Here is a 23,126-nt window from a genome sequence, read left to right as displayed (position 1 = left end):
GGATATCCCCTCTTCCTTGACCTCAGAGCCCGAGACATGGGTGGATCCATAGACTCTGTAAGAAACAGTACAAACTTGAAAGACTCATTTTGGTGTTTAATAAAATGAACGACCATACTTTTACCTTGATCTTGTTTGTTCTTCACTGTTTTTCCTTTAACCATTATTAGGTTAGAACAAAAGAACTCTGTAATGTAGTATTTGTGTATTGTTTTATATATCGCATCCCAATATTACGTCTAATTGTGTGATATATTCAACTTACCAAGTTTATTTTTATTTTGTTGACATTACGATGGACTTTTGCGCGACAGTTATTGGCGCGTTTCGTTCAGCCGTAAAGTGTATTTCGTTGCTATGGGAGACGCGAATGTCGGAAGTGAATTCCACAGCTACAGTTGTTGACAGGTCTCTGTAAAGTTACAATTTAAGCTCTATATTACATCTATTTTGTGTGTTTTTCCTCAGACAATACATAAGCATAGAGGATACACTGTCTTTGGAACAAGCAAGAACGGTAAGTCCGGGAACAGGATGGACTGGAGAAACTCACAGATTATATTGTATTGAATTTTGCCTTGGGTTAACGTTAGCTATTGACTTGTGTTAGGAAGTTGTCTGAAAACAAATAGGGGTGGCTAAACCTCCACTTTGGTATTAACATTATACCTTTTCGTGGAAACCCATTGTAACGTAAGTGAACTAAATGACAAGTTCAAATGTTTATTGTACGTCTTTTAGGCCTGCTGAATATTTTGCGGTCCCATCTAGCAAACGATTAAAGATTTAACAAAAATAGTAATAATAAAATAAACAAAACTAAGTACTAACGTAACGAGTGTGTCCTCCTTATAGACGCTATACAAAGAGCTTCAATGAGTCGCAGTAGAAATCCACCTGCCCGTGGGCAAGGAGCAGCCCGAGCCAAACAGGTAACAGTCCTTGATCTTTGGACACTTGAATAACTGAACAAGTCTTTACCTAGTGTCCTCCCTTTATTCTTTTGGGAAGATGGGGCTGTTACTTGACCTAAACCCTGATGGAGGAATGGATGATGGTGAAAATGATGAAGACCTGGAGGCAGAGCTGATGAATTTGGTTGGTTCAGGTGGTGGAGGAAGAGCTCAACCCAAGAAAGGTGATGGAAGAGGTGAGACAAACTAGCCTTGTATAATACAAAGACTTTAAATATTTTCTTTTATGTTGAGTTATTTTTGGTTCATATGAAGCTCCCGTTGCAATGGCAGAAATAGAGCGAATGGCAGCTCTATGTATGAAAGACATAGATGATGATGTAGGAGATGAAGATTTGGAGGATGAGGATCTTCTGGTGAGTTGAGTTTTTTGTTATTTATCATTTTAATTGGAAAAGTCATCACTTCAGATGTTTTTAGAGAAGGCACCATCAATATGCATAGAACGTTTATTTTCAATAAAAGTATTGTTATTCTATGTTATCTTTAGTTCCTTTTTGAAATTCTCCCTGTGTATATACATTGTTGATGATTTATTTGTTCTTCGACAGGCAGAGTTAAATGAAGTTTTAGAGGACAGTGAAGAAGAAACCTCAGCTCCCACACCTTCTGCCTTTACTCCATCAGCTCCAAAAGTCACTATCACATCCCACTCACCAGCTACAGCCCCCAGTGGGGCAACAGGAGTGGAGTCAATGTTAATGGAACGTATTCAGATGTACAATACAGCCATATCCAATGCCAAAGCTGCTGGAGAAAGTAGCAAAGTGAGAAGATATGAACGTGGATTAAAGGTAATAATGTTATTTTTAGTTGTATTTATTTATTTTTGCTTTTTAAGCATGATATTCATCATTTTATGAACTTTAGACCTTGCAGTCCATGTTAACATCTGTGAAGAAAGGAAAGCCAATCAATGAAGAAGAGGTGCCGCCTCCTGTTGCTTTGGGGGGAAAGCCCAGTGCATTACCTGAAGTTGTTCCAACCGTACCACAAGTACCACATCCTGTGGACAAGCCCCCCTCCTCATACAGTCAAAAACCTTCCAAAGAAGCTCCACCACCTGCTTACAATGCTAAGCCACAACTTGCTCCTCCTCAAAATAGTGCTGCTCCATCTATCACCCCAGACACCCCTGCCATTTCTCCACTCACTCCTAGTCGACCTGATCCACAAGACTCAGGTAAGTTTACAGTTTGTGTTTATGTCTGTTACATATAGCAGTTTACTAATCAATATTTTACGTTCAGAGCTGAAGCAGGCAGTGTTGTCCAGGCAAAGAGAATACAAGTTGGCTGCTATCAATGCAAAACAAAATGGAGACATTAATTTGGCCAAACAACACTACATGGTTGCCAAGGTGACCTCATAAATGAATTAATTGAAAGTATGGTGGTGGTTTCAGTATAATATTTGAAAGATTTAAAGGAACTTCATTTCTGCAGAAAATGGATGCAATGCTGGAAGCACTGGGCAAACATGAACCATTTAATGTGAGCTCACTCCCTCCTCCGCCCGGTCAGTGCAGTAACTTCATATTTGTGCTTTAAATTATAGGTCACAATTACTACAAATTGGCTTTATTATGTTGTTGTATATTTAGCTGACTAAGTTCATGTGCTTTTCTGCAGGTGATGCCGGTGATACACCCACACCTGTTCCTCAGGCTTCCTCTAAACCTGTCACTTCTGCTGTCCCTGCTGCCCCTGCTGCTCTTGCTGCTTCTGCTGCGCCTGCTGCGCCTGCTGCTCCAACTTATGTAAACCCAGCAAGTAAGACATCTGTGTTTTAGTAAACCCATTTTCAGATTTGCTTTTCACTCCAACAAAGACTCCTCATGCATCTTCATTTCAAAGGCCTTCCCGCTCCCAAGACAATAGCTGAAGCGTTACATCAAAGAATGGAAATATACAAATCAGCAGCAGAGGGAGCCAAGAGCAAAGGAGATGACCGCAAGGCGCGCATGCACCAGCGCATTGTCAAGGTAGTCTCAGTAACTTTGTACATCATTCAGACATTGGTTATTGATTACTTATTTCTCACATTTTAGTGAATAAACAAACTTGTGTTCTGATGACTAGTAGAAAACCATGATTTGGATATGATATTGTATTAAACATTATGACATATATTCAAATATAACATTTTAGAATTTACAACATTTCTTTCAAGTCAAATTGTGATGTTTGCTCATTTCCTCTCTCATTCTGTCCAATCCTTAAGCAATACCAAGATGCAATCAAAACCCAAAAAGCTGGACGACCTGTAAACTTGTCAGATCTCCCTATGCCACCAGGTAAATTCGTGATATTTTATTTATATTTTTTTGACTAACTTTTATCAATAACAGCTACAATCTGTGTCTGTTTTAGGCTGTCCACCACTTCAAGGCTCAGAGGGGGGAGAGCAGAACTTCATGGGAGTCCTGGAAACAGCAGTGAAAATTGCAAATCAGGATGTTGAAGCAGACGATGATGAGGAGGACACCCCTAAAGGGACAACTACGGTAAATCTAAATGCAAATTTATTTATTTTTCAGTATTGATAATCTTTAATAATGTATTTAATTGTAATAACCTTTAAAAATATGCTTTTATTCATTTGCAGTCTGCAGTCCGTCAACCAGTACAGAAAGCCAAATCCCCAGCCCCTCAGGCTGCCCCCAAACTAGCACCTAAAGGTGTGTTAAGCCAGCGACTCTGAGACAGTGGGTCAGGATGGCCAAAATTAAGCTCAATAAATGTTAATCTTCGCTTTATCTAAGCCTAGCTATTTTTACTTTGATTTGTTATAAAGAAGCTAGTGTTTTTCATATGAAACAGTCTGATGTGGTCACAACAACACATTTTCTGCCTCGAATCATGTCATCATTATTAGGCCCGAGCCCCTACAGGGCGTAGGGCCTATTGCTTCCGCAACGATGAGTGCGAAGCCAAATGGAGTCCAAAGCCGCAATAAAACAGAGGCAAGTGGCGCGTCAGCGCCACCCACAGGGAGTGCGGGGCCGGCCTAGTGCGAAGCACGGCCCGCGAGGGCCGTTCGATGCCGCTTGCGGCTTTAATTTTGTATTGGTTTTACTCCAAATGCCCTTCATAACCCTACCATAACCTATTAATGTCAGTGGAAGAAGAGAGTTCATTGCTTTGTGATCCTTGTAGCTGAATTATGAAAAATTGTGCAGTAATAAAAAGAATTGGTTAGGGATATTGGGACTTGTAATCTGACCATGAGAGAATTAGAGTTTGGTGATGCATGGTTTGTATTTAGAGATTTATAATTTTGATAAACTTATGTTTTTCTTAATTATTCCTACAGTCCAACTACAATTAGATTTCCTGTTGCTAAGGCGACAGGCTTTTGTACGTGCAGCTCTTCGCTCAAAACAGATGAAGGTAAGCAGATGGGTTTCTTTGTGGTCTTTTTTATTTTCTTATGAAATCTTTGCTTTAGTTCTATTTGTGTTACATTTGGACCAGTTGTATATTATAAATATTAGTGTCTTGTTGTTTCCTGTAGGATATGACAGGAGCAGCACAACACCTGAAACATGCAAAAGGAGTGGACCCCATGATAGAAGCTTCCAAGTCTGGACTTCCTGTTGACATCAGAAAGGTTATTATGTAATTAAATTTGCTCACAAGACACAGAATTAACATTCCACAAAACGTCTGGTATTGAGACTGTTATATTATGCCCTAGGGGGGCAGATGTGTGACAAATTATTCAAAATAATAAGCTACTGGATACTATCTCAAGGATCTCTCCTTGTGATTTAGCTGAAATCAAAGTATAAAGTGAAAGTATAACTATGATCATAAGTAATAAGGAATTTAATTAAACAACATAAAATGCAAATCTCAAATAGATCATACCTATGTTCCTCTTATAGCGTGCTGGCTCTAACCATGGCACTAATTTGTGGCATTTGTGTTTTAGGTTCCAATGGCTCCAATAAATGAGGAGGATTTCTCTTTGTCACGTTCCCGTTCTTCACCATCGATGTCACCTCGCTCCAGTGAACAGTATCATGCTCTGATGGATCTTCTCAGAAAGCAGCATGATGTACATGACTCCTCTTTTTTCCTGTACAAAGTCACACTTCAGGAGTTGGCCATTTTATTAAGGCTGTTTTTGGTTGATTCTTTTTACAGAAATGTATGGGCTTTTGTCAACAGTTCACTGAGTACGGCAACATAGCCGAGGCCTTTAAGTAAGTCTTGGTGCTTGTAACTATTGTTTCTAAAGCTGTATATGTACCTGTAGCAGATTTATACATTTGCGGTTATAAGTGATTTGTTTCAACATTTTTGCTTCAACTTTGCAGGTTTGAGAAGCTGATGGGGGAATGTATGAAAAGTATAGAGATACTGAAAAATGGCTATGCTAAAGGACATCCAGTTCCCAAGTGCCGTACTGAGGAGAGGACCTTCAACACTGTGAAGTCAGAATATGAATTAATACATATTTTTAAACTGTGAAACAGCACACAGATTCTCAGTCAAGTTGACTAGCTAGAAATAGCACAGTGATATGTCTTATTTAGAAATGTTGGTCTTCAAATATTTAGTTTGTGTCTTTTAAAGCTGGGACACAACGAATGAGTCACCCTCATGTGACACATTCGGCCATTGTTCTTGTGTTCTCATGGCTGTCACTCAAAATGTTGCTTATTTTTCTGTAGGATCTATTCAAATCTAACTCCTAATGACATGGTACTATACATCATCAAAGGTGTCAACCTGCCAGCACCTCCAGGTAGGCCGTGCTGCCGCTCAGAAATAACGAGGCGGTAATGCCTTGCATTCACATGTACATGACACCCACAGTATCGCTCTATTTTCAGGTGTCTCGCCTAACGATCTCGATGCCAGTGTGAAGTTTGAGTTCCCTTTTCCCAGTGCAGTAAGTCTACACTCAGCATTCCCACCATTTTAAACAGATAGAGAATGTTAATGTCATAATTAAACTGTTTGTAGGAAGAAGCCCAACAAGACAAGACCAACAATGTGAAAGGCAGTAACAACCCAGAGTTTAAAGAGCAGTTTAGACTCAACATAAACCGTTCACATCGAGCCTTCAAACGAGTTATTCAGTCCAAAGGAATCAAATTTGAAGTCATCCACAAAGGGTAAAGCAATAAATGTACACTATAAGTTTAAGTGCAGTGGCAATCCATTAGTTTCATCATATTTTGTGTTTGTAGTGGTTTCTTCAAAAATGACAGAGTTGTCGGTACTGCTCAGTTGAAGCTAGAGGCGCTAGAGAACAACTGTGACTTTAGGGAGTTCATAGAGGTAACAAACATTACCATAGCCACATGGTGTACTGTTCACTGATCCAATGATGGTGTTAACTGAGAGTTGTGCAGGTGATGGATGGGCGTAAAGCCACTGGAGGTAAGCTGGAGGTGAGAGTGAAGATTCGGGAACCTGTGTCTGGGGCTCATCTGCAGCCGATCACAGAAAAGTGGCTGGTTCTGGATCCAGTATCTCCACTGTCGCCTCCTGAGAGGCAAAAGGAAAGGGTGAGCAACATATTATAGTAAACTATTATGTCATATAACCTCTTAACCCCTAACTGTAATCCTGTGTGTATTGTGTAACAAGCCATCATTTCACCATGTCCTTTTAAACATGCACTATGTAACTGGTGGAGGGTCTGCCACCTGCTTGTCTCATGGAGATGTTATCGCTTTGCCTGGAATTTTCCACTGTATGGCATTAAAGTGTAGTAAAATCAATTTTTCTATCACAGGTGTTTTAATACCCTGAAAAACATCAGTTTTTACTGTAAGTAGGGTAGCTTCTCAATAGATCTGACCTGTAATTTGGCCTAGCAATATATCTGCTTGTCTTCCTGGAGAGCGGTTTCATATCGCACCTTAAGTATTTTATAGTTTCATTCATAAAATATCTTTTCAGAATATCCATATTTGGACTATACTATTATATATTTAAGAACAAAACAAAAATGGCATAACTAAATAAAAGACTAAATAAAAAAACATTGAGGGTTCAAAAGAAAATCTCAGTTGTACACAAAAAGTTGTAGACATATAAAATCCATAATTATGCTACTCAATGGCCACAGCCCACTACTCTTCACCAGACCCTCACACCCCACATTCTACTACACTATACTTCCCTTCCACAGTTTAATGTCACAGTGTTTGTTTGAAATTGTGGTGGGTAGATTGACACTGTAGTTAGTTTGTCTGTTTTTGGCTCTTTTAGGCGCCTTCTCCTCGATCCAAACACAGAAATGAAACAAGCAGCAGTGCCAGGAGTAGCAACCCCAGTAGCAGCAGCTCTCCACCTCAGTACAAACTCCACAGCTTCAGCCTCCTCAACTTTGACAAGGAGAGGTTTGAGAGAAAGGCAGGTTTTTCTGTGTTTTTATATGTTTTACCTATCTAACATCATGTAACATTATACTTTTGTCTCTCAGATAGCAGAGTACCGTAAAAACCGTCGTGATCCTCCGCCAGACCTTATACAACAATACAAAGATGTCACAAATAGACTACAATGGCAGAAAGCTCAACTTGAACGTGCCTCACCTGCTATGCTAAATGGTATACAGACTTGTCTAATATTGTACAGTGAAATAACCTTTGTGTCTTTCTTTGCTTTAAACCAATTTTTATTCACCAATGTGTAGAATATGAAAATGTTCTAAAACGATTCGCACATGGACTCTCCGATTCAATAAAGAAATACTCCAGCGAAGGAAACAGAGTGAGTAAATAACAGTGCTGATTCTGATTCTACCCACTAAGCATCTGACATTCTTGTGCAAACTTAAACAAAGGCAATCTGTCGTTAAGGTATAGAGTAGTAGGCAGTCTGAGCTGGATTATAAAACTTTGGTGTCTTATAATGGGGACCTACCTTTTGTTGTTCATGTAGTTGATAAAATATTACACATAATTGCATAAACACATTGTATTTTTTAGGATGCTGCTAAGGATGCTCTTGGCAGACTGAAGATGGTAGAACATGAGGTAAATTTTAACCTGTAACCTGTAAAACTTGGTCTGTTGTTTTTAAATTACTTAATAAACTTTATCTTCTTTGCTTTTTGCAGCTTGAGTCACTCCAAAGGAAACGCACGGGATGAGAAGGAAGAAGGAACTCCATGCCATGCTGGAATACTGTTATCGTCCCTCATTTAGAAACACTACAGTGGGTACTTTTAGCATGATTACAGTACTGCTTCATACCTGCATGGAAACTTCAGTCAGTTTAGCTTCCATTTATTGCTGCAAAAATGTATTACACCAGAGATATACATGCAGGTTATTTTTGCACTTAAACACTACAGAATTCCTCCCGGCCTTATATTTAAATGTTTTAACTATTTTTGCACTCATAACGTTATTAACACTTCAGTAGCTCTCCATCATGGTGAGTGGGAAGCATTAGGCAGCAAGAGTTTGTACCTGAAACAAACTAAATTGTTAAAGTAAAAGTGCAGAAGAGTTTGTCTGCTCTGATCCAATAAATCCCCAAATTTGTCAGAGCATCTCCTTTGGTTAGAGGTGCTAAAGTATCATTTATAATATAATAAAATATACCATTTAGATATTTAATTATATTATAATGATAAAGGAATAATTTTGCATTTTGGGGGATAAGTTCGCCATCCATCTGTTCAATACTTTAATTCTCAAGCCAAACATTTACAGGAAAATTGTATAATTTTTTTTGATGGTCCAGATCCTGATTCAGTGATGATATGCTGAGATTGTCTTATTGTAACTCATTAATTCTGTTTAATGCAGCTATGTGCTGAAACCCAGACTCTTTTTCGCCTTTGTTCTTGGATTTAACCAATTACAGCAATGTTTGACCTCGCAGAAGAAGAACATGTTTTTTGTTACACTCTAGTGCCAGATAAAGGATACTAACTGGATGAATCATGATCATCAAATTCATTTTTGGAATAACACCCTCCTTTAGAATCTATCAAAAAAGGATTCTAGGTTCATATAGTAGCATTATGACATCCTCAGAAAAAGATAGGTGGTCAGAATTCTTCCTCTGATTTGTTTACTTGTCATTATGTGTCCACGCCCATATGATTGTGTGCCTGTAAGTACCAGTGTGTAGTATGTATAACCCTCAAACCAATGTGTTTTAACCCCATATTTTATCTGTGAAATGAGCTTAATCTAATCTGTCTGCTCCAGTGTTTCCAGATTACAGTAATCTCCCCCCTTTGCCATTCTGTGATATGAGAGTATAAAAAGTGGGGCTTTCGGGGCACTGCAGTCTACATCCCATAATGAGGGATTAGTGTTTGTGTCACCAAGGAGACGCTGAGATCAAGTCGCTTTTAGGTTTGGCAAAGAAGGGTGTTACGAGTTACCAAACCTAACATCTTCCTTCTGTTGATTTATATTGTTACAATGTTCTTCGATTCCTCTGTGTCTATTCACAGATTTTAACACAATTGTATGCTGGATGAAATAATATCCCTTTACCCCATTTTATTTATAAATTCAGGGCTGCGGTGCGTTTTTTGTTTGGTCCCAGGACCTGAATCTTTTTTTTAAGCTTTTTTTTTTTAATTCTTATACTCTTTCTGCTAAAATAATTGTTGAACAGATTGTTGTTATGGCTCCTCTCCAACTGAAACGTTTGATCATTACTTCAAGTGGACGTGAACTGGCATGGGAGAAAAAGTCAGTAATTTCAAGATTGAAAATATCATTATGGTGGTTTTCATGGTTTTGAGTGGGCAAGTTTTTTTTTTCATTTGGCAAAGCTCAAAATTACAAAAGATATTACATTTTTCTAATATGGCTCACCTGATCTGTGATTCTGAACCACAAACAACACTCCATGTTAGATTGTGTGACTCATGTTTCTGTGACACTTTGTGTGGTCGGTGCATGAAATTGAAGAATGATGCTCTTCTCAAAACAAATCACACAATAATAACAATAATAATAACAAGTATCATCGGTCTGTCTGTGCTGAGAAAAAAATCTAAATGAAATGAGTGTATGCTATGATCTTCAGAGCATAGACAAACGATAACATTACTGTAAATTCTAATTAATTCAGGGGTAAATTCTCAGTTTGTCATTATAGCCACAAAGCCCTTATTTCATTTAACACTTTACTTACCTCTAATTTCACCCTTTTGTCCAGTTGACAAATTTTAATTTGTCTTTTGCTATTGATCACACCTGGTCGACTGAGGGATTACACAGATACTCCTAAAGGTTTAAGTCTAGTTTGACTGCTGTTTGTTTACCCTGGAGCTGTTCTGTTCACCAAATCAACACTTGCATATGTATGTAACGATGCCCTATTAACATATCATAATTATGGAATCAAATGCGCCCCCTTCTCTCTGTCTTTTGGTGGGTGCACTAAGCAGCGCTCAGCTTTGGGATTTGTGTTTTTGGGATAGGCCTGTCCCACTGGTGACTCACTTTCCCTCCACACAGCAGACACCCACTCTTACTTTTTATCTTATGGCTGATTTGGTGGACCATTTTGGTAGAAGTAAAACGGGCTATAAATCAGTGTATATGCCTATGTAATATTTGTATACTATAAAATATATGATCGTTGGATATTTTAAATGTCATGTTTTGGGAATTGTAACAGCCTTTGTCTGGGCTTATTGCTATATATGAAGATGGTGAGCGAAAATAAAAGCATTATCCTCCTTCCCACTCTGCATGTTTTTGCTTTTGTGTTCAGAACAATAAAGGGAACCCCAAAATAGACGTGTTTTTCTAGTCGATGGAGCTTGGGGTTTCGATGCTATGCTAATATCGCATTTGAATGTGAAATTTCCCCTGACAAAGGGGTAACATGCGAGGGGGGATGGTGCGTTAAAGACGGCAACGTTGTAGTGTCTTGAGCAAATTGGACACCCCGCTCTGGTTGGGAGTGGGCGTGGACCTAGGGCAGAGCTTGTAGGAGCTTCCTGGTTGAGTGGACACGTGGTTCCGTGTCTGCCTAGCTGCTGCTGCCTGTCAATGTGCAGCGATTTCCAGCCTCACTCTTCTCTCCGTTTTATCCTCCCGTTGAGCACATCCACGCCGCGGCGTCCCTCCCGCTCCTGCTCCTCCTCATCCTCGCTCCACCTCGGCATCCTCTCTGCCCCGGAGCCGCAGACAGACAACGAGGCCAAGCCGTGGTCACTTGCATTCAGCGTCTGGAGAGAAAGTGCGTGCGTGAGCTTGAGAGTGGTGCCTCCGCCGCCGCCGCCGCCGCCACCGGTCCGTGCATCTTCTCGCCATCCCGCCTCGTTGTTTGGGTCATGACGCTAGAAGCCATCCGCTATAAGGCCGGCTCTTTGCAGGTCCTCAACCAGCTGCAACTGCCTCACCATACCGTGTACGATGAGATCCGCTCTGTCCAGGACGCGTACGAGGCCATCAAGTCTATGAAGGTAAGCAGGCGTCTCCTTCTAGGCGTCTTTAGCCCTGCGCACGCCGTGGCTTCTCACGCTCTTTGTGCCACCATTGTGCACCCCATGTGTTACCGTGCGAGCCCCCACTCCTGCCTCATCCGCCCCGGTCTTCAGTGCACCTACTTTATCGGGCAGACTTTGAAATTACCCTTTATTTACTCTTTGTAACACTATCACTCTACACTACTGGTATCGGCACCCACCTATAAAGTGTGCCTTCTCCTCATTTTCCTTTGGAGATTGTTGATGAATTATTAATGTCCTTTGCCAGGGTTTTTGTTCGCCTAGTTGGTCTTATGTTGTTCACTCTGGCACCTTGAATGTCCAAATTTCGACTCAGGGAATCAAAAACTATCCACTGTTGCAGCTTGTTGCTTTAATTAAAGAGAGAAACACTCTATTTTCACTCAGTTGCTTCCTTAGTCTATTGGGCAGTGATGGCATCTAGCATACGCATGAATGATGTCATGATGATCAAAGCCTATTTCTGAAGAAATGACTTAAAAAGCTCATCAGATGACATCATTTTATGTCCAGTAGAGATACTGCATGGCCTGGGCTCATCAATATAGATGGTTAATGCAGAAAGGATCATCTGCACCTTTCATATTTTGCTTTTCTATTAGTGATATTGTTTCAGTTAGGTCAATGTGCATGACACAAACGGATAAAACATCAATATTCAATACATAACTTAACATTTCAAATTCCACACATTGCCATAAATTATCTCTATAAACTGCAACCTAAAATTGCCCTTAGGGGTTCTAAAGTTGTCTGATTGATCGAACTCTAAAAGGGAATAGAGGACGAGCAAACCCAATGTTCTTGACTAAAGCTAAAATAACGACTAGAGTCCTGACCTTCGCTCTTTCCTCTCCCAGGTGCGGGGTGCTCCTGCCATAGCCATTGTGGGGTGCCTGAGCTTGGCTGTGGAGCTGCGGACTGGTGCTGGGGGTGATGACCCCGTGACCTTCATCAGAGAGTCCCTGTGTCACCTGACCTCTGCCCGTCCCACGGCCGTCAACATGGGTCGTGCTGCCAGAGAGCTCATGGAGTTTGCTGAAAATGAGAGCATGGAGAAGAACTCGGAGCAGCTCAGAGAAAGGTGGACACTTTTAGGATTCACTGCACTAAATTATGAGAAGTGTTGTGGTGTTTGTGGTAATGGGTAACCTTTGATAATAATAAGAGGAAGCGGAGAGGGAGAAGGATGGGTGAATGTCTCTCTATCATCCATGTACAGACAGCCTACTTCCTAGAGAGTCCTCAAGTCTTTAACTAGAAATTTGTATTCTGTAAAAGTGACCAGGATGCTTTTATTGTTTACACAATGCTCTTAATGGTTAGGATAAAAAAGTAGTTAATCATGCACAAAAGTTTGACTCTTAAGTAGTTAAAGGTGCATTTGTGTGGTTCAGGATAAGCATGTTATCTGTTACTTCATCTTTACATATACAGCACTTCACTGCACTGTGGCTCAGCCTTTGTGTGTTTGTTGTAACTGTAGTTGGCCCCACACATAAAGCACAGCTTCCGGACGGATCACCTTCTCACATTCCCACATCACGCTGTTGCCTCTTTTCCAGTGTAATTGCCTGGATCGAAGACATGTTGGAGCGCGATGTCAATGATAACAGGAAGATTGGGAACTATGGCGCCCAGCACATCCTGTCTGGCGTCCCGAGGGACTCTGTGACCATCCTCACACACTGCAACACTGGTTCCCTGGCTACTGCTGGATACGGCACTGCACTAGGTAAGGAGGGCTGCAATGTGCTAACTTTTCATAAATGGATACAGTATAGAGCTACATTTTAAGCAAGGAAACAACTTCTGTTGTGTCTTGTTTTCATGTTATTACTATTGTATTAGTTTACTTTATATTTTATTGTCCTTCGTTAAAAAATAATACACTGTGGAATATTCCAGGCAAGACAATAACATATTCATAGGGACTTTTAATAGCTTTATTGATCCCAATGAAAATTAATTTAGCAAGACAAGCAGGTGGCAGACTCTACCAGAAAAACTGCACAGTATACCTTTAAAATGCTACTAAAGGGAAAGTTCTTTATGTAACTCTTAACTGCCCTTATGTTTCTTTTCTGAGGCAGTCCACCTGCGCTGAGTGCAAAGGCTACTGCTCTCCTGTAGGCCCAAAATAGCACTGACCGTGTAAAAGCTTTAATATAATAGAGTTAAGTTGGTCTGATGGAAAATCAATGGCATTATGTATATGCATGGTGTGTTAGGGGCAACAAGAAGCACTCAGAGCGGGTTGACTTCTGCTAATGCATTTCACAGCCTTTTGTCTATAGGGGAAGAGATTTGGATTCACAAGAACTTAATCAGACTCTAAAAAGCAGAATACTGTCGTTTTTTTCATGACAATCCTGTTAACCCTGTATTAAAATGTAGCATTTTTATCAACGTACAATTGTAAGCACTGTCAGCACCAACAAGTGACTTGACTCAGTGACCATTTTAAGTGTTCAACAATATTAAACATGAAGATTAAGTATTAAATATATGTATAAAAGGTAAAAGTCTCAGATGATTGACGCGTCAATGTGCTTTTTGTGTAGTTCGTGTTTACCATATTGCAGTGTAAAGTTTGTACTAGGGTTTAATTACAATCCAAATCTCTTAGCCTGATAATATTATGCCATCAACCTCACTGTACAGTATTTCATTGGGATATTGTGGCATGGCCAATGGAATCATAGAAATGTTACTTGATGTTCCATTGTCCAGCTTTAATGCTGTCAATACCTCCACAGTGGCACAATGGTTCGTGCTTCTTCCCCAAAACAAGCCCTGGTGAGGCCTGTCTGTGGAGTTTGCAGGTTTTTCTTGTGTGTCCTGGCTCCATTTCCTCTGGAGCCAGGACTGCCCTTAACAAGAAATTTTGAATCTCCTGGATTTTTCCTGGTTATTCATTTGATTGGAACTGGGCAAAGGACCAAGGTGCATGTAGTCACTTCAGTGTGCTGAGTGTCCATTCATTCCTTTACCTCCTCAAAACATTTGAGCCATCTAAAAGATGAGAGCGTGATATGCCGATGTCAGAAATTATTTTATTAACATTTTGTCAAAACATTCCAACTTAAGTGTTTCAAAATGGCTCCAAAGTGCAGAAGGACTAGTCTCTCCATGTTCATCATACTGAGACCTGCCCTGACCCAAGAAGAGCCAGCACCAGGATCAGGACACTCATAGACAGATCTGCACCTGAACAGACAAAATATATAACATAGTTTGACTTTAAATGGTTAAAAACAGTATTCAAACACACTGCATATATTTAAAACAATATGACTCTGAGAAATGTCATTGTAAGGTGTGATGTGTACAGACGTTTTTGTTTGTGTTCCTCCAATACAGCAACAGTTCATGTCTTCACACCTGATGTCCAGTATCGTCTCTGCATAGGAATATTCAGATGTATTGGTTAATGTTTATTATGTTATTGTAATAGGCATTTAGCTTCAAATACTTTACTTACCTCATGTTGAAGATGTGGCTTCTTATAGTCATACCTGAAGGACACAAGTCTTGCTCTTTTCACAGTTGATATTTTTACACCAGGACAATAGTTCTTTAGTTTAATATAATTTACTTACCTCATGTTGTAGACTATTCCTTTGGTAATCAGTCACTTAACCTAAAAGACACATTTGACACACAGCTCCATTATTACAAGATTAAACGTGTTTACTTGCCTAATGTTCGAAGGTGTTAATCAAAACACGCCATTGAAAATCACAAAATGTCCACATTAGTACAAAAGCTCCATAATAGTGACTAATGTGAATGCGATCATATTAATGTAGGCTAACTAAGCCTGCTGTAGTTTGAGTGCATCTGATCTTCCTCTGCCTCTGCCTGAGACACAGTCCTGCTCTCACTGTGCCCTGTACCTGTTTACGCTTACACTCTGCGCAAATAAACTCTGGTTTAGTCCAAAACCAAATTCTGTCTTTAAAAAAACTTACACATTTTCTCCCTGGAGGACGTTTTGTGTCTTCTACTTTGAACTGCCATAAAAAAAACAACAACAAAACCCACTACTGTTTGTCTACTTTAAAAACTCAGATTCAATTAAATTTATTTGTGTAAAGCCCAAAATCACAACAGCAGTTCCCTCTTAGGGCTGACCATGATAATTGATTTAAACAACATTCATAGATTCATAGATCCATAGAACGGCTTCTGCATACATACCAAATATTTAGAACATTTTTAATTATTTTGTTAACCTTTTATTGGCCAATAAACACACAAAACTCTGAAATATTTTACAGGAATTCCAAATTGAAAGAGCTTTTTATTTTTATTAGGCCTTGGGATGGGTCAATGGCTGGTAGTAAAATTGTTTTTTACACATTTTAAGTTTTTCTCTAGAGGCAGTTTTTCATTAAAAAACCCCAAAACATTTCCCAAGAAACATCTTGGGGCCTCTGCTTTTGATCAGCTATAAAATCACTATATATTAATCTTTTTTCTGCTTAAAAAACTCATATTTATAGAACAACTTCTGCTTGATGCGCACATACCAAATGCCTGTAATATTTGAATTATTTTAACTGGTCACTTATCATTTACAAACAAAATTAAAATTTATTTCACCTCCTTAAGAGCTTGGTGCTACACTCATTGACTCTGCAGAAATACGCAATGTTTTTCAATCCCGTGTTATGTTTTTGTTTTTTGTTTTTTTTCCCAATATGTCCCTGATTAGCTAATCCACCTGTCACTCATGCTCATTTGAAAGCAAGAAGATTCATGGGTAGCCACACTCACATCTTTGTAAAGTATTGAAGACGTTTGTATTCTCGATTCCAGACAATCATGCTAAGGGATTTTCCCTGATTATATTACTTAAAGTCATTACTTTTAAAGGAAAAGTAGTTGGCCAGCCCTTTATATTAGTGTTTACATATTGCACAAATGTGTCTTATTATTACTACCCCCAAAATAATTTTTTAAGCGTATTCCTGTCTTGCTGGTTCAGTGGGAGGCACAATCACAGATTCAATGAACATAACTGCAGTTTGTCTTTATAAAACTCCCCTCATTGTAAACTGTTGTGTGTACTTAGGAGTGGTGAGGAGTCTGCACGCGTTGGGCAGGCTGAAGCGCATGTACTGCACAGAGACACGGCCGTACAACCAGGGCTCCAGGCTGACGGCATATGAGGCTGTGGCAGAGGGCATCCCCGCCACTCTCATCACAGACAGTATGGCTGCTCTCACCATGAGGGAAATGGACATCACAGGTTTGTATCTGTCAGTTAGTAATCAGGATTTAACCGTGTGATATTTCAAAGTTTGTATAATTAATATCCTAATCTCACAATGTGATATCATTATACCGTGATCCTCACTGTACAGTATTTATTGGAATTTTATGGCATGGCCATGCTTCTTAAAATTCACTCATTGCTTCTTAAAATTTACATCTTTAATGTTGTCATTACTTGCACAGTGGTTAGTGCTTCTTCCTCACAGCAAGAAGGTTTGATAGGGCCTGTCTGTGTGGAGTTTGTAGCTTCCTCAAGCTTTCCCTGCCATTAAAACATTGGCCTGCCCTCTGGAGCCAGGACTGCCCTTAAAAAGAAGTTTTGAATCTCAGTGGAACTTTCTTGGTTATTCAGTTCTTGACTAAAACTGGGCAAAGGCCCTTTGTAGTTCCTTCAGCATTAACAGCAACAAGAAAATAATAATAATGGCTTACACTTGTAATGCGCTTTACAGGCTTCTCAAAGCCTCTCAAAGCACAGCACTATAGTCATTATACATTCATTTCCACACTTGGTGATGGTAAGCTACTATTGTAGCCACAGCTGCCCTGGGGCAGAGGCTGCCAATCTGCGCCATCTGCCCCTGCGACCACCACCAATCATTCACACACACCACTTTCATACTGGGCAATTTGGGTGAAGTGTCTTGCCTAAAGACACATTGACAGAACTTGGTTTGATCGGCACTTGATCCTCCGACTTTCGGGTTGGAGGACTAACACTGTCATCCCAAAGTGTATTAGGAGCATAGAATATATTACTGTCCAGAATGTTTTTGTAACATTTTATTTATTTTGCTGGTTAGTTATTTGTTTATTTAGTTATTTGTTTATTTATTCATTTAGTTATTTATTTGCTATTTCAGTTACATAGTCACCGTCCCTGTTTGATAACAGAAATGTTGGTGTAACTTGCTGTCTAAGTATCGACTGTAAATGTGTGTGCCTTCAGCGGTAGTCGTTGGAGCAGACAGAGTTGTGGCCAATGGAGATACAGCAAACAAAGTGGGCACATATCAGCTGGCCATCGCAGCCAAGCACCATGGCATCCCCTTCTATGTGGCAGCACCCAGTACATCATGTGACCTCAGCCTGGAGAGTGGCAGGGACATTATCATTGAAGTGCGCCCCCCAGAGGAACTCACCAGTATAAATGGAGTCCCCATTGCTGCCCAAGGTAATTGTAAGACTCTGAGGCACATACTTTCATTTGAAGTATCCCACAAATTGAACCTAATATTGTTTAACCTAATTATTTTTTATAGCAGCCAATGAAAAGCTAAAATGTTATATCCATCAATATGTGAACTTGTATACAATTTTGGATTGTATTGGCTTACACATTTGTTGTAGACAAAAAAGCCGTCAATTGTCGGACCAGAAATGAGATGCCAACATGCAGTAACTATAGTTTCTCAAAGGATTTTAATTTATTTACCACTTTTGAGGCTTTGGCTGCATACACTTTTGTTGTTAAGCCCAAAATCACAACAGCTCAGTGATTTAACAAACAAAGTTAGAAAATCAACAGTGACCAATAACAGACAGATTAATTAACATTCATAGAAAACAAGCAAATGGAGAACTGTCCCAGCACATTCCCTGTCCTTATTGGCAAAAAAAAAAAAAAATGGGAAAAAGGGCAAACTTTAGGAGAACCACAGTGAGTCAAAGATCCACCCCCATGGACTCAGCCGGGACTCGGCCGGGACTCGGCCGGGACTCGGCCGGGACTCGGCCGGGACTCGGCCGGGACTCGGCCGGGACTCGGCCGGGACTCGGCCGGGACTCGGCTGGGCAGGCTATAGGTGTGTCCAGGACTAACACTCATTCATTTTCAGGTAAAGTTCAAGTCTGTAGGGCCAGAACCCACCCAAGACTAAGGGACAGAGGAGGGCTCAGGGTAGGGGCCATCCTGGGATCTGGGTCCACAGAAAAGGATCAGGGCACAGGAGGGGAATCTGGGGTCCAGTCAACAGGAAGGCATCACACCTGGGGTGCACAGTTCTACATTTGAATGACAAATTTGAAAATGCCTGGGATTCTTGTATTAGTCGTCTGTTCTCAAGCACCATGGATTTATTGCATCTTCTTCACACCAATTGGCTGTAGTGTTGAAAAAACACGCATTGGCAAAGAGTACTGAGGGAGAGATGGACAAGTGTGGCCCCTAAACTCTGAGCTCTCACACATTTCACCTTCCGTCAGATGGGATGAATCCAAAGAGGGGGAGAGGGTTGGAAAGGATAAAATCAAAGCTTTTTGTTGGCTATTTTAGTTTGTGAGATTTGAAATATTCATAACTATTATATTACATTATATAATTTTGATGTCATAGAGGCAAAATAATCACAAATAATACATTATGCTGCTCAGTTATATATGAAAAATGTATTGTTTTTCATTCACCCGAAGGCATTTAGCTGACCTTGAGCTAATTTGGCAGCATCCAAAGAATGGTGACAATGAGGGTCGTGAGCCACACGCGGCTCTTGGTCAATAGGAATGCGGCTCTGCCTCATATTATAGAGGGCAAAGTATATTGAAGAGGTTCTTGTGTGTGTCAGTAATCTGCTTCTTGACTTTCCTTGACAGATTGTGAGGTTTCGAGTCAGCAGTTATTTTCATTGTGTCCCTGTCTGGGCACCCATTTTACTCACTTGACTATATTTCCGGCTGGTGTAAAAACATCTAGTTTAATGTGGCAGTTCTGACGGATTAAATGATCAGCCAAAGGTTTAAAAAACAATGACGGTTTCATAATTTATGTGCAGGTATTGAAGTATGGAACCCGGCCTTTGACGTGACTCCACATCAGCTTATCACAGGAGGCATCATCACAGAGCTGGGGGTGTTTCTGCCGTCAGAGCTCCAGGCAGCGCTCACAGGACGACTCACTGCCCTCTAGACACCCCTCCCCCAATCCCTGCCCTACACTGGCCCACCTGCACGACTGCACCTCAACATGTCAGACGCTCACATTTTATAGTCCAGACACTGTTATACATCCTGATTAATTTAGTAAATGTATAGTCCTTGTTATTCATAAGTAATACATACAAACAACCACCCCAAACTGCACATGAACACACCAATTTGTCTGTTTCTTAACCCATTTACATTGCCATCATCTATGTTCTTCCTTTCTAAAATGGCTTCTGAAACCTTTTGTAGACCCAAACAAACTTGACAGACAACAAGGTCAATTGGAGGCAAATATTCAGGGCATACATTGACAGAATACTTTCTAAACACTGCATACATTTTCTAACTTAAAGTAGTGCTTTTAATCACTAGTTTCCAAATGAAAGCTGCTACCCACCTGTAAATAACCATGACTGGTAGTGTACATATGTAGAGATACTAAATCCTGCTAGTAGAAAACATTGCTAAATTAACCAAATGTGTGGTTATTTAAATTTGATATCAGATATGTTATATTAACATTCAACATCTTGTTTTTCTTGTAGAATCTTTTGTAGATGCCCTAATGTATAGTTCGTAGTTTCAGATACGACTTTAATTGGTTTTCCCTCCAAATGTTGCATTTCGCATGTTAAACATTGTCACAGTCAATTGAAGCCTTTTAACAAACCTAATTACATTAATACCTCACTTCATGTGTGTCTCTTAACGGTGCATCACATATATTCTGTATTTATATAATCTGTATACAGCTACATATACACTATATGTAACCACACATATCATATTGCAAACTGCACAGGATGCTTCTTAATAATTTTTAACTGATAAAAGTGCACCATACAATAATTAAATGAGAAAAAAAAGTTTATATTTTCTTTTTTAAAAGGGGGGGCATGAATAATTAATCAAACATTTCATTGCATTCATTGTGTTAATATTTATGATTATCAACTTCTACACTATTGCTCGATGACTGATCAGTAAATCTAATCTAAAAAATACAACCAGTTCCTCCATACTGCTATATAGTTTGTATTTGCATCATAATTTCACAAACAGTCGAATTAAAAACAAATTTGCTTCCTAACCTGTGTATATATATGTGTATATATATATATATATATATATCCAACCTTGTAAGCAGCATAATTGTCCACTGGCTTGTTGATTCATACTAATCCTTGGTTTACCCTGGGTTTGAACTGGCACAAATTGCTCCATGTCCCTGTTTCGAATGTAAAACTGCTGGTACCTCAGAAAAGCTCCAACTTCTTGCCTTCATCTTTCACACAGAATGTTACATTTATCAAATGCTGAACCCAAGCAATCTAAAGACACAAATACACCATCGCATCCTTGCCATTATAAAATAATATACATGTTAACAATGTACTTTGTTTTTATAATTTAGCAAATTAGTTACCAGACAATATTTTTCCTGTAACATTGATGTGTGTGTTTCGTTTTTGTTTGACCACTGAGAACCTGAAAAATGTCTTGGTTAAAATCATAAAATGTCCACTATCCTCCTTCACTTAAGTCATCTCTGCACCCTCTACCCCTTTGTCCACATTTTCTCTGTTGAACCTTCACTCCTGATGGTGCTGTTAGATCATGTGCTTAAAAAACACTTGTGCATTTATATTCTTTTTGTATCTATAAGATCATCAATTTAAAAAAAAGACATTAATCCAGACATATGTAGCAATTGTGGTTGTCACCAACATTTTTTGGTAAACAAAGTTTAAGAATATAATTGCTTAGCCGTGCTTTTTTTAATTTATTATTTCTTAGTGACTAGCTCATGAATACACCACACTGGGGAGGCCTCCTCAACCATATGCACTACCTCTCCGACAAAGGCATGAAAGCAAGCACTGAACTGTGATGGGCTGCGGCAGGGCTGAGTAGTCGAAGTATAAATGATATTGATTTCCCCTACTGTTGATTGATAAAAGTATTGTCTGACTTTAATGAAATGGCTGAACACTAATTTAAAGTGCAACAGCTTTCATCGAGTTTAAACTTTCGGTTGGCTATTGAGAATAGATCAACACAACAAAATGCTGTCAGTACGTTTAATCTGGTGCCAAATTGAATTGCTGCTATGTCTGAATGTGAAAGTGTGTAGCCTGCCAATGCTGTGGAAGGAGTGTTGTTCAGATGGCCTCTTACAGTACAAAATTATTAATATTCACTTGGGTTTATTTTGTAACCAGTGAAAATATTTAACAGGATTTTCTAAAAATGTGTATATGGATATATACTGTAAAGTGCAGTCATTAAGAGATTTCTCTTTCACAAAAAATAAATAAAATAAATAAACCACAGTGAATCAAGTATTGCCTCGTGTAAATCTGTACACAGCCGATAGATGGCACTAATATCACGGATAACAAACCTATACACCTTGTAAAAAGACTTCCGGGGCAGGTCAACGTGAAGATAAAACAACACAACTGAAAATGGCACAGGGTACGCAAAAATTTAAAGCTCAACGTCCAGGAGCCTCGAAGAAGCCTCAACAAAACAAGCAGAAAGGCCCAAAGAAGGGAGGTAATGCCAATGGTTTTTTTTTATTTTTTATTTGAACCTAACACGCTACTCCGTAGCATTTGGCGAAACATGTGAGTCCCGCGTGCTCTAGGGAGTAAACGTCAGAAAGGCCAACTTGAGCAATCATTAAATGTCAGATTGGCCAATTTCTGTAAAATACAAAATAACAATTTGCCCAAAAAATGTCTGTTACAACACATTAACTAAAACCCTTGTCCCTTCAGGCAGGATAATTGCACCCAAGAAGGCTCAAGTTGTCCAACAACAGAAACTAAAAAAGGTAAATCTTTAGTTTCATGCCTGTTCATTAAACTAACCAACCTTTACACGTTATTCTGCACCCTTTCTTCTCTTGAGCTGTAGGATTCTCACATGGCTCTCTTTTTATTTAGGGTCTTGAAGTGGCCATTCGGAACAGGATTGAGCAGGAGGTGACACAGAAGGCCAGCTCTTCTCTGCATAAACCACTATCTGTGATTAAAGCCAGCCAGACCAAAGACTCCCAAGGATCAACACAAGCAGGAACCAGCTCGAAGTAGGAGCTCACCATTTAAACAGGACTGAACTGGACTGCCAATAATGATCGTCATACTACTAGATCATAAGGAGATGGACCACATTTGATGCTACACAAAACTGATGATTAATGTATTTATCGCAATACTAATAACTAACTAAATGCTAATGACAAATTAATTTGTATCATTGGATTTGCAGTGAGAAATGTATGTCATTTCTTTGGAAAAGACCCTCGCTATCAGCTTCTCCCAAGGTTAACTTTGTGTTGTGTGCTTGATAAGGCTCTTAAATCAAGGTTAGGCCACATCAGACATTGTTCTGTGTACATTTATTCAGAGTTGGCATTAAACAACATTCTGTGTCAGATACGCTGTTAATATTGACATTTACACAATCCAACAAGCACAT

The 23,126-nt window shown here is 39.5% G+C and overlaps 3 protein-coding genes across 4 annotated transcripts; all 3 read left to right on the top strand.

Annotated features, from left to right (window-relative positions):
- Positions 1-363: 363 nt before the first annotated feature.
- cc2d1a (coiled-coil and C2 domain containing 1A) lies at positions 364-10,665 on the top strand. Of its 2 annotated transcripts, none has more exons than XM_033969876.2 (28): positions 364-517; positions 856-932; positions 1,012-1,150; positions 1,230-1,330; positions 1,526-1,768; positions 1,845-2,157; positions 2,225-2,334; positions 2,420-2,492; positions 2,606-2,746; positions 2,831-2,958; positions 3,198-3,270; positions 3,347-3,480; positions 3,582-3,654; positions 4,290-4,366; positions 4,491-4,586; positions 4,911-5,036; positions 5,126-5,184; positions 5,299-5,415; positions 5,656-5,729; positions 5,818-5,876; positions 5,951-6,102; positions 6,178-6,268; positions 6,343-6,498; positions 7,208-7,351; positions 7,422-7,548; positions 7,635-7,711; positions 7,930-7,977; positions 8,061-10,665. In XM_033969876.2, exons 2-28 carry the CDS (start codon positions 876-878, stop codon positions 8,091-8,093), a joined length of 3,021 nt encoding a protein of 1,006 aa, XP_033825767.1. In that variant the 5' UTR covers positions 364-517; positions 856-875; the 3' UTR covers positions 8,094-10,665. The 2 variants fall into 2 exon arrangements, with proteins under 2 accessions (XP_033825767.1, XP_055081371.1); XM_055225396.1 differs by having other exon boundaries at positions 370-517; positions 7,208-7,355; positions 7,426-7,548.
- Positions 10,666-10,894: 229 nt separating this feature from the next.
- On the top strand, positions 10,895-21,975 carry mri1 (methylthioribose-1-phosphate isomerase 1). The gene is made up of 6 exons (XM_033970779.2): positions 10,895-11,390; positions 12,296-12,519; positions 13,001-13,170; positions 16,516-16,692; positions 17,668-17,892; positions 19,490-21,975. The coding sequence occupies exons 1-6, from the start codon at positions 11,259-11,261 to the stop codon at positions 19,621-19,623; spliced, it is 1,062 nt and encodes a 353-aa protein (XP_033826670.1). The 5' UTR covers positions 10,895-11,258; the 3' UTR covers positions 19,624-21,975.
- Positions 21,976-22,058: 83 nt separating this feature from the next.
- Positions 22,059-23,086, top strand: c1h19orf53 (chromosome 1 C19orf53 homolog). Its single transcript, XM_033972557.2, has 3 exons — positions 22,059-22,199; positions 22,424-22,479; positions 22,592-23,086. Exons 1-3 carry the CDS (start codon positions 22,109-22,111, stop codon positions 22,736-22,738), a joined length of 294 nt encoding a protein of 97 aa, XP_033828448.1. The 5' UTR covers positions 22,059-22,108; the 3' UTR covers positions 22,739-23,086.
- The last annotated feature ends 40 nt before the right edge of the window (positions 23,087-23,126 follow it).

This window comes from Periophthalmus magnuspinnatus, chromosome 1 (genome assembly GCF_009829125.3).
Source record: "Periophthalmus magnuspinnatus isolate fPerMag1 chromosome 1, fPerMag1.2.pri, whole genome shotgun sequence".
Lineage (NCBI taxonomy): Eukaryota > Metazoa > Chordata > Actinopteri > Gobiiformes > Gobiidae > Periophthalmus > Periophthalmus magnuspinnatus.
This window is presented reverse-complemented; position numbering and strand designations above follow the sequence as displayed.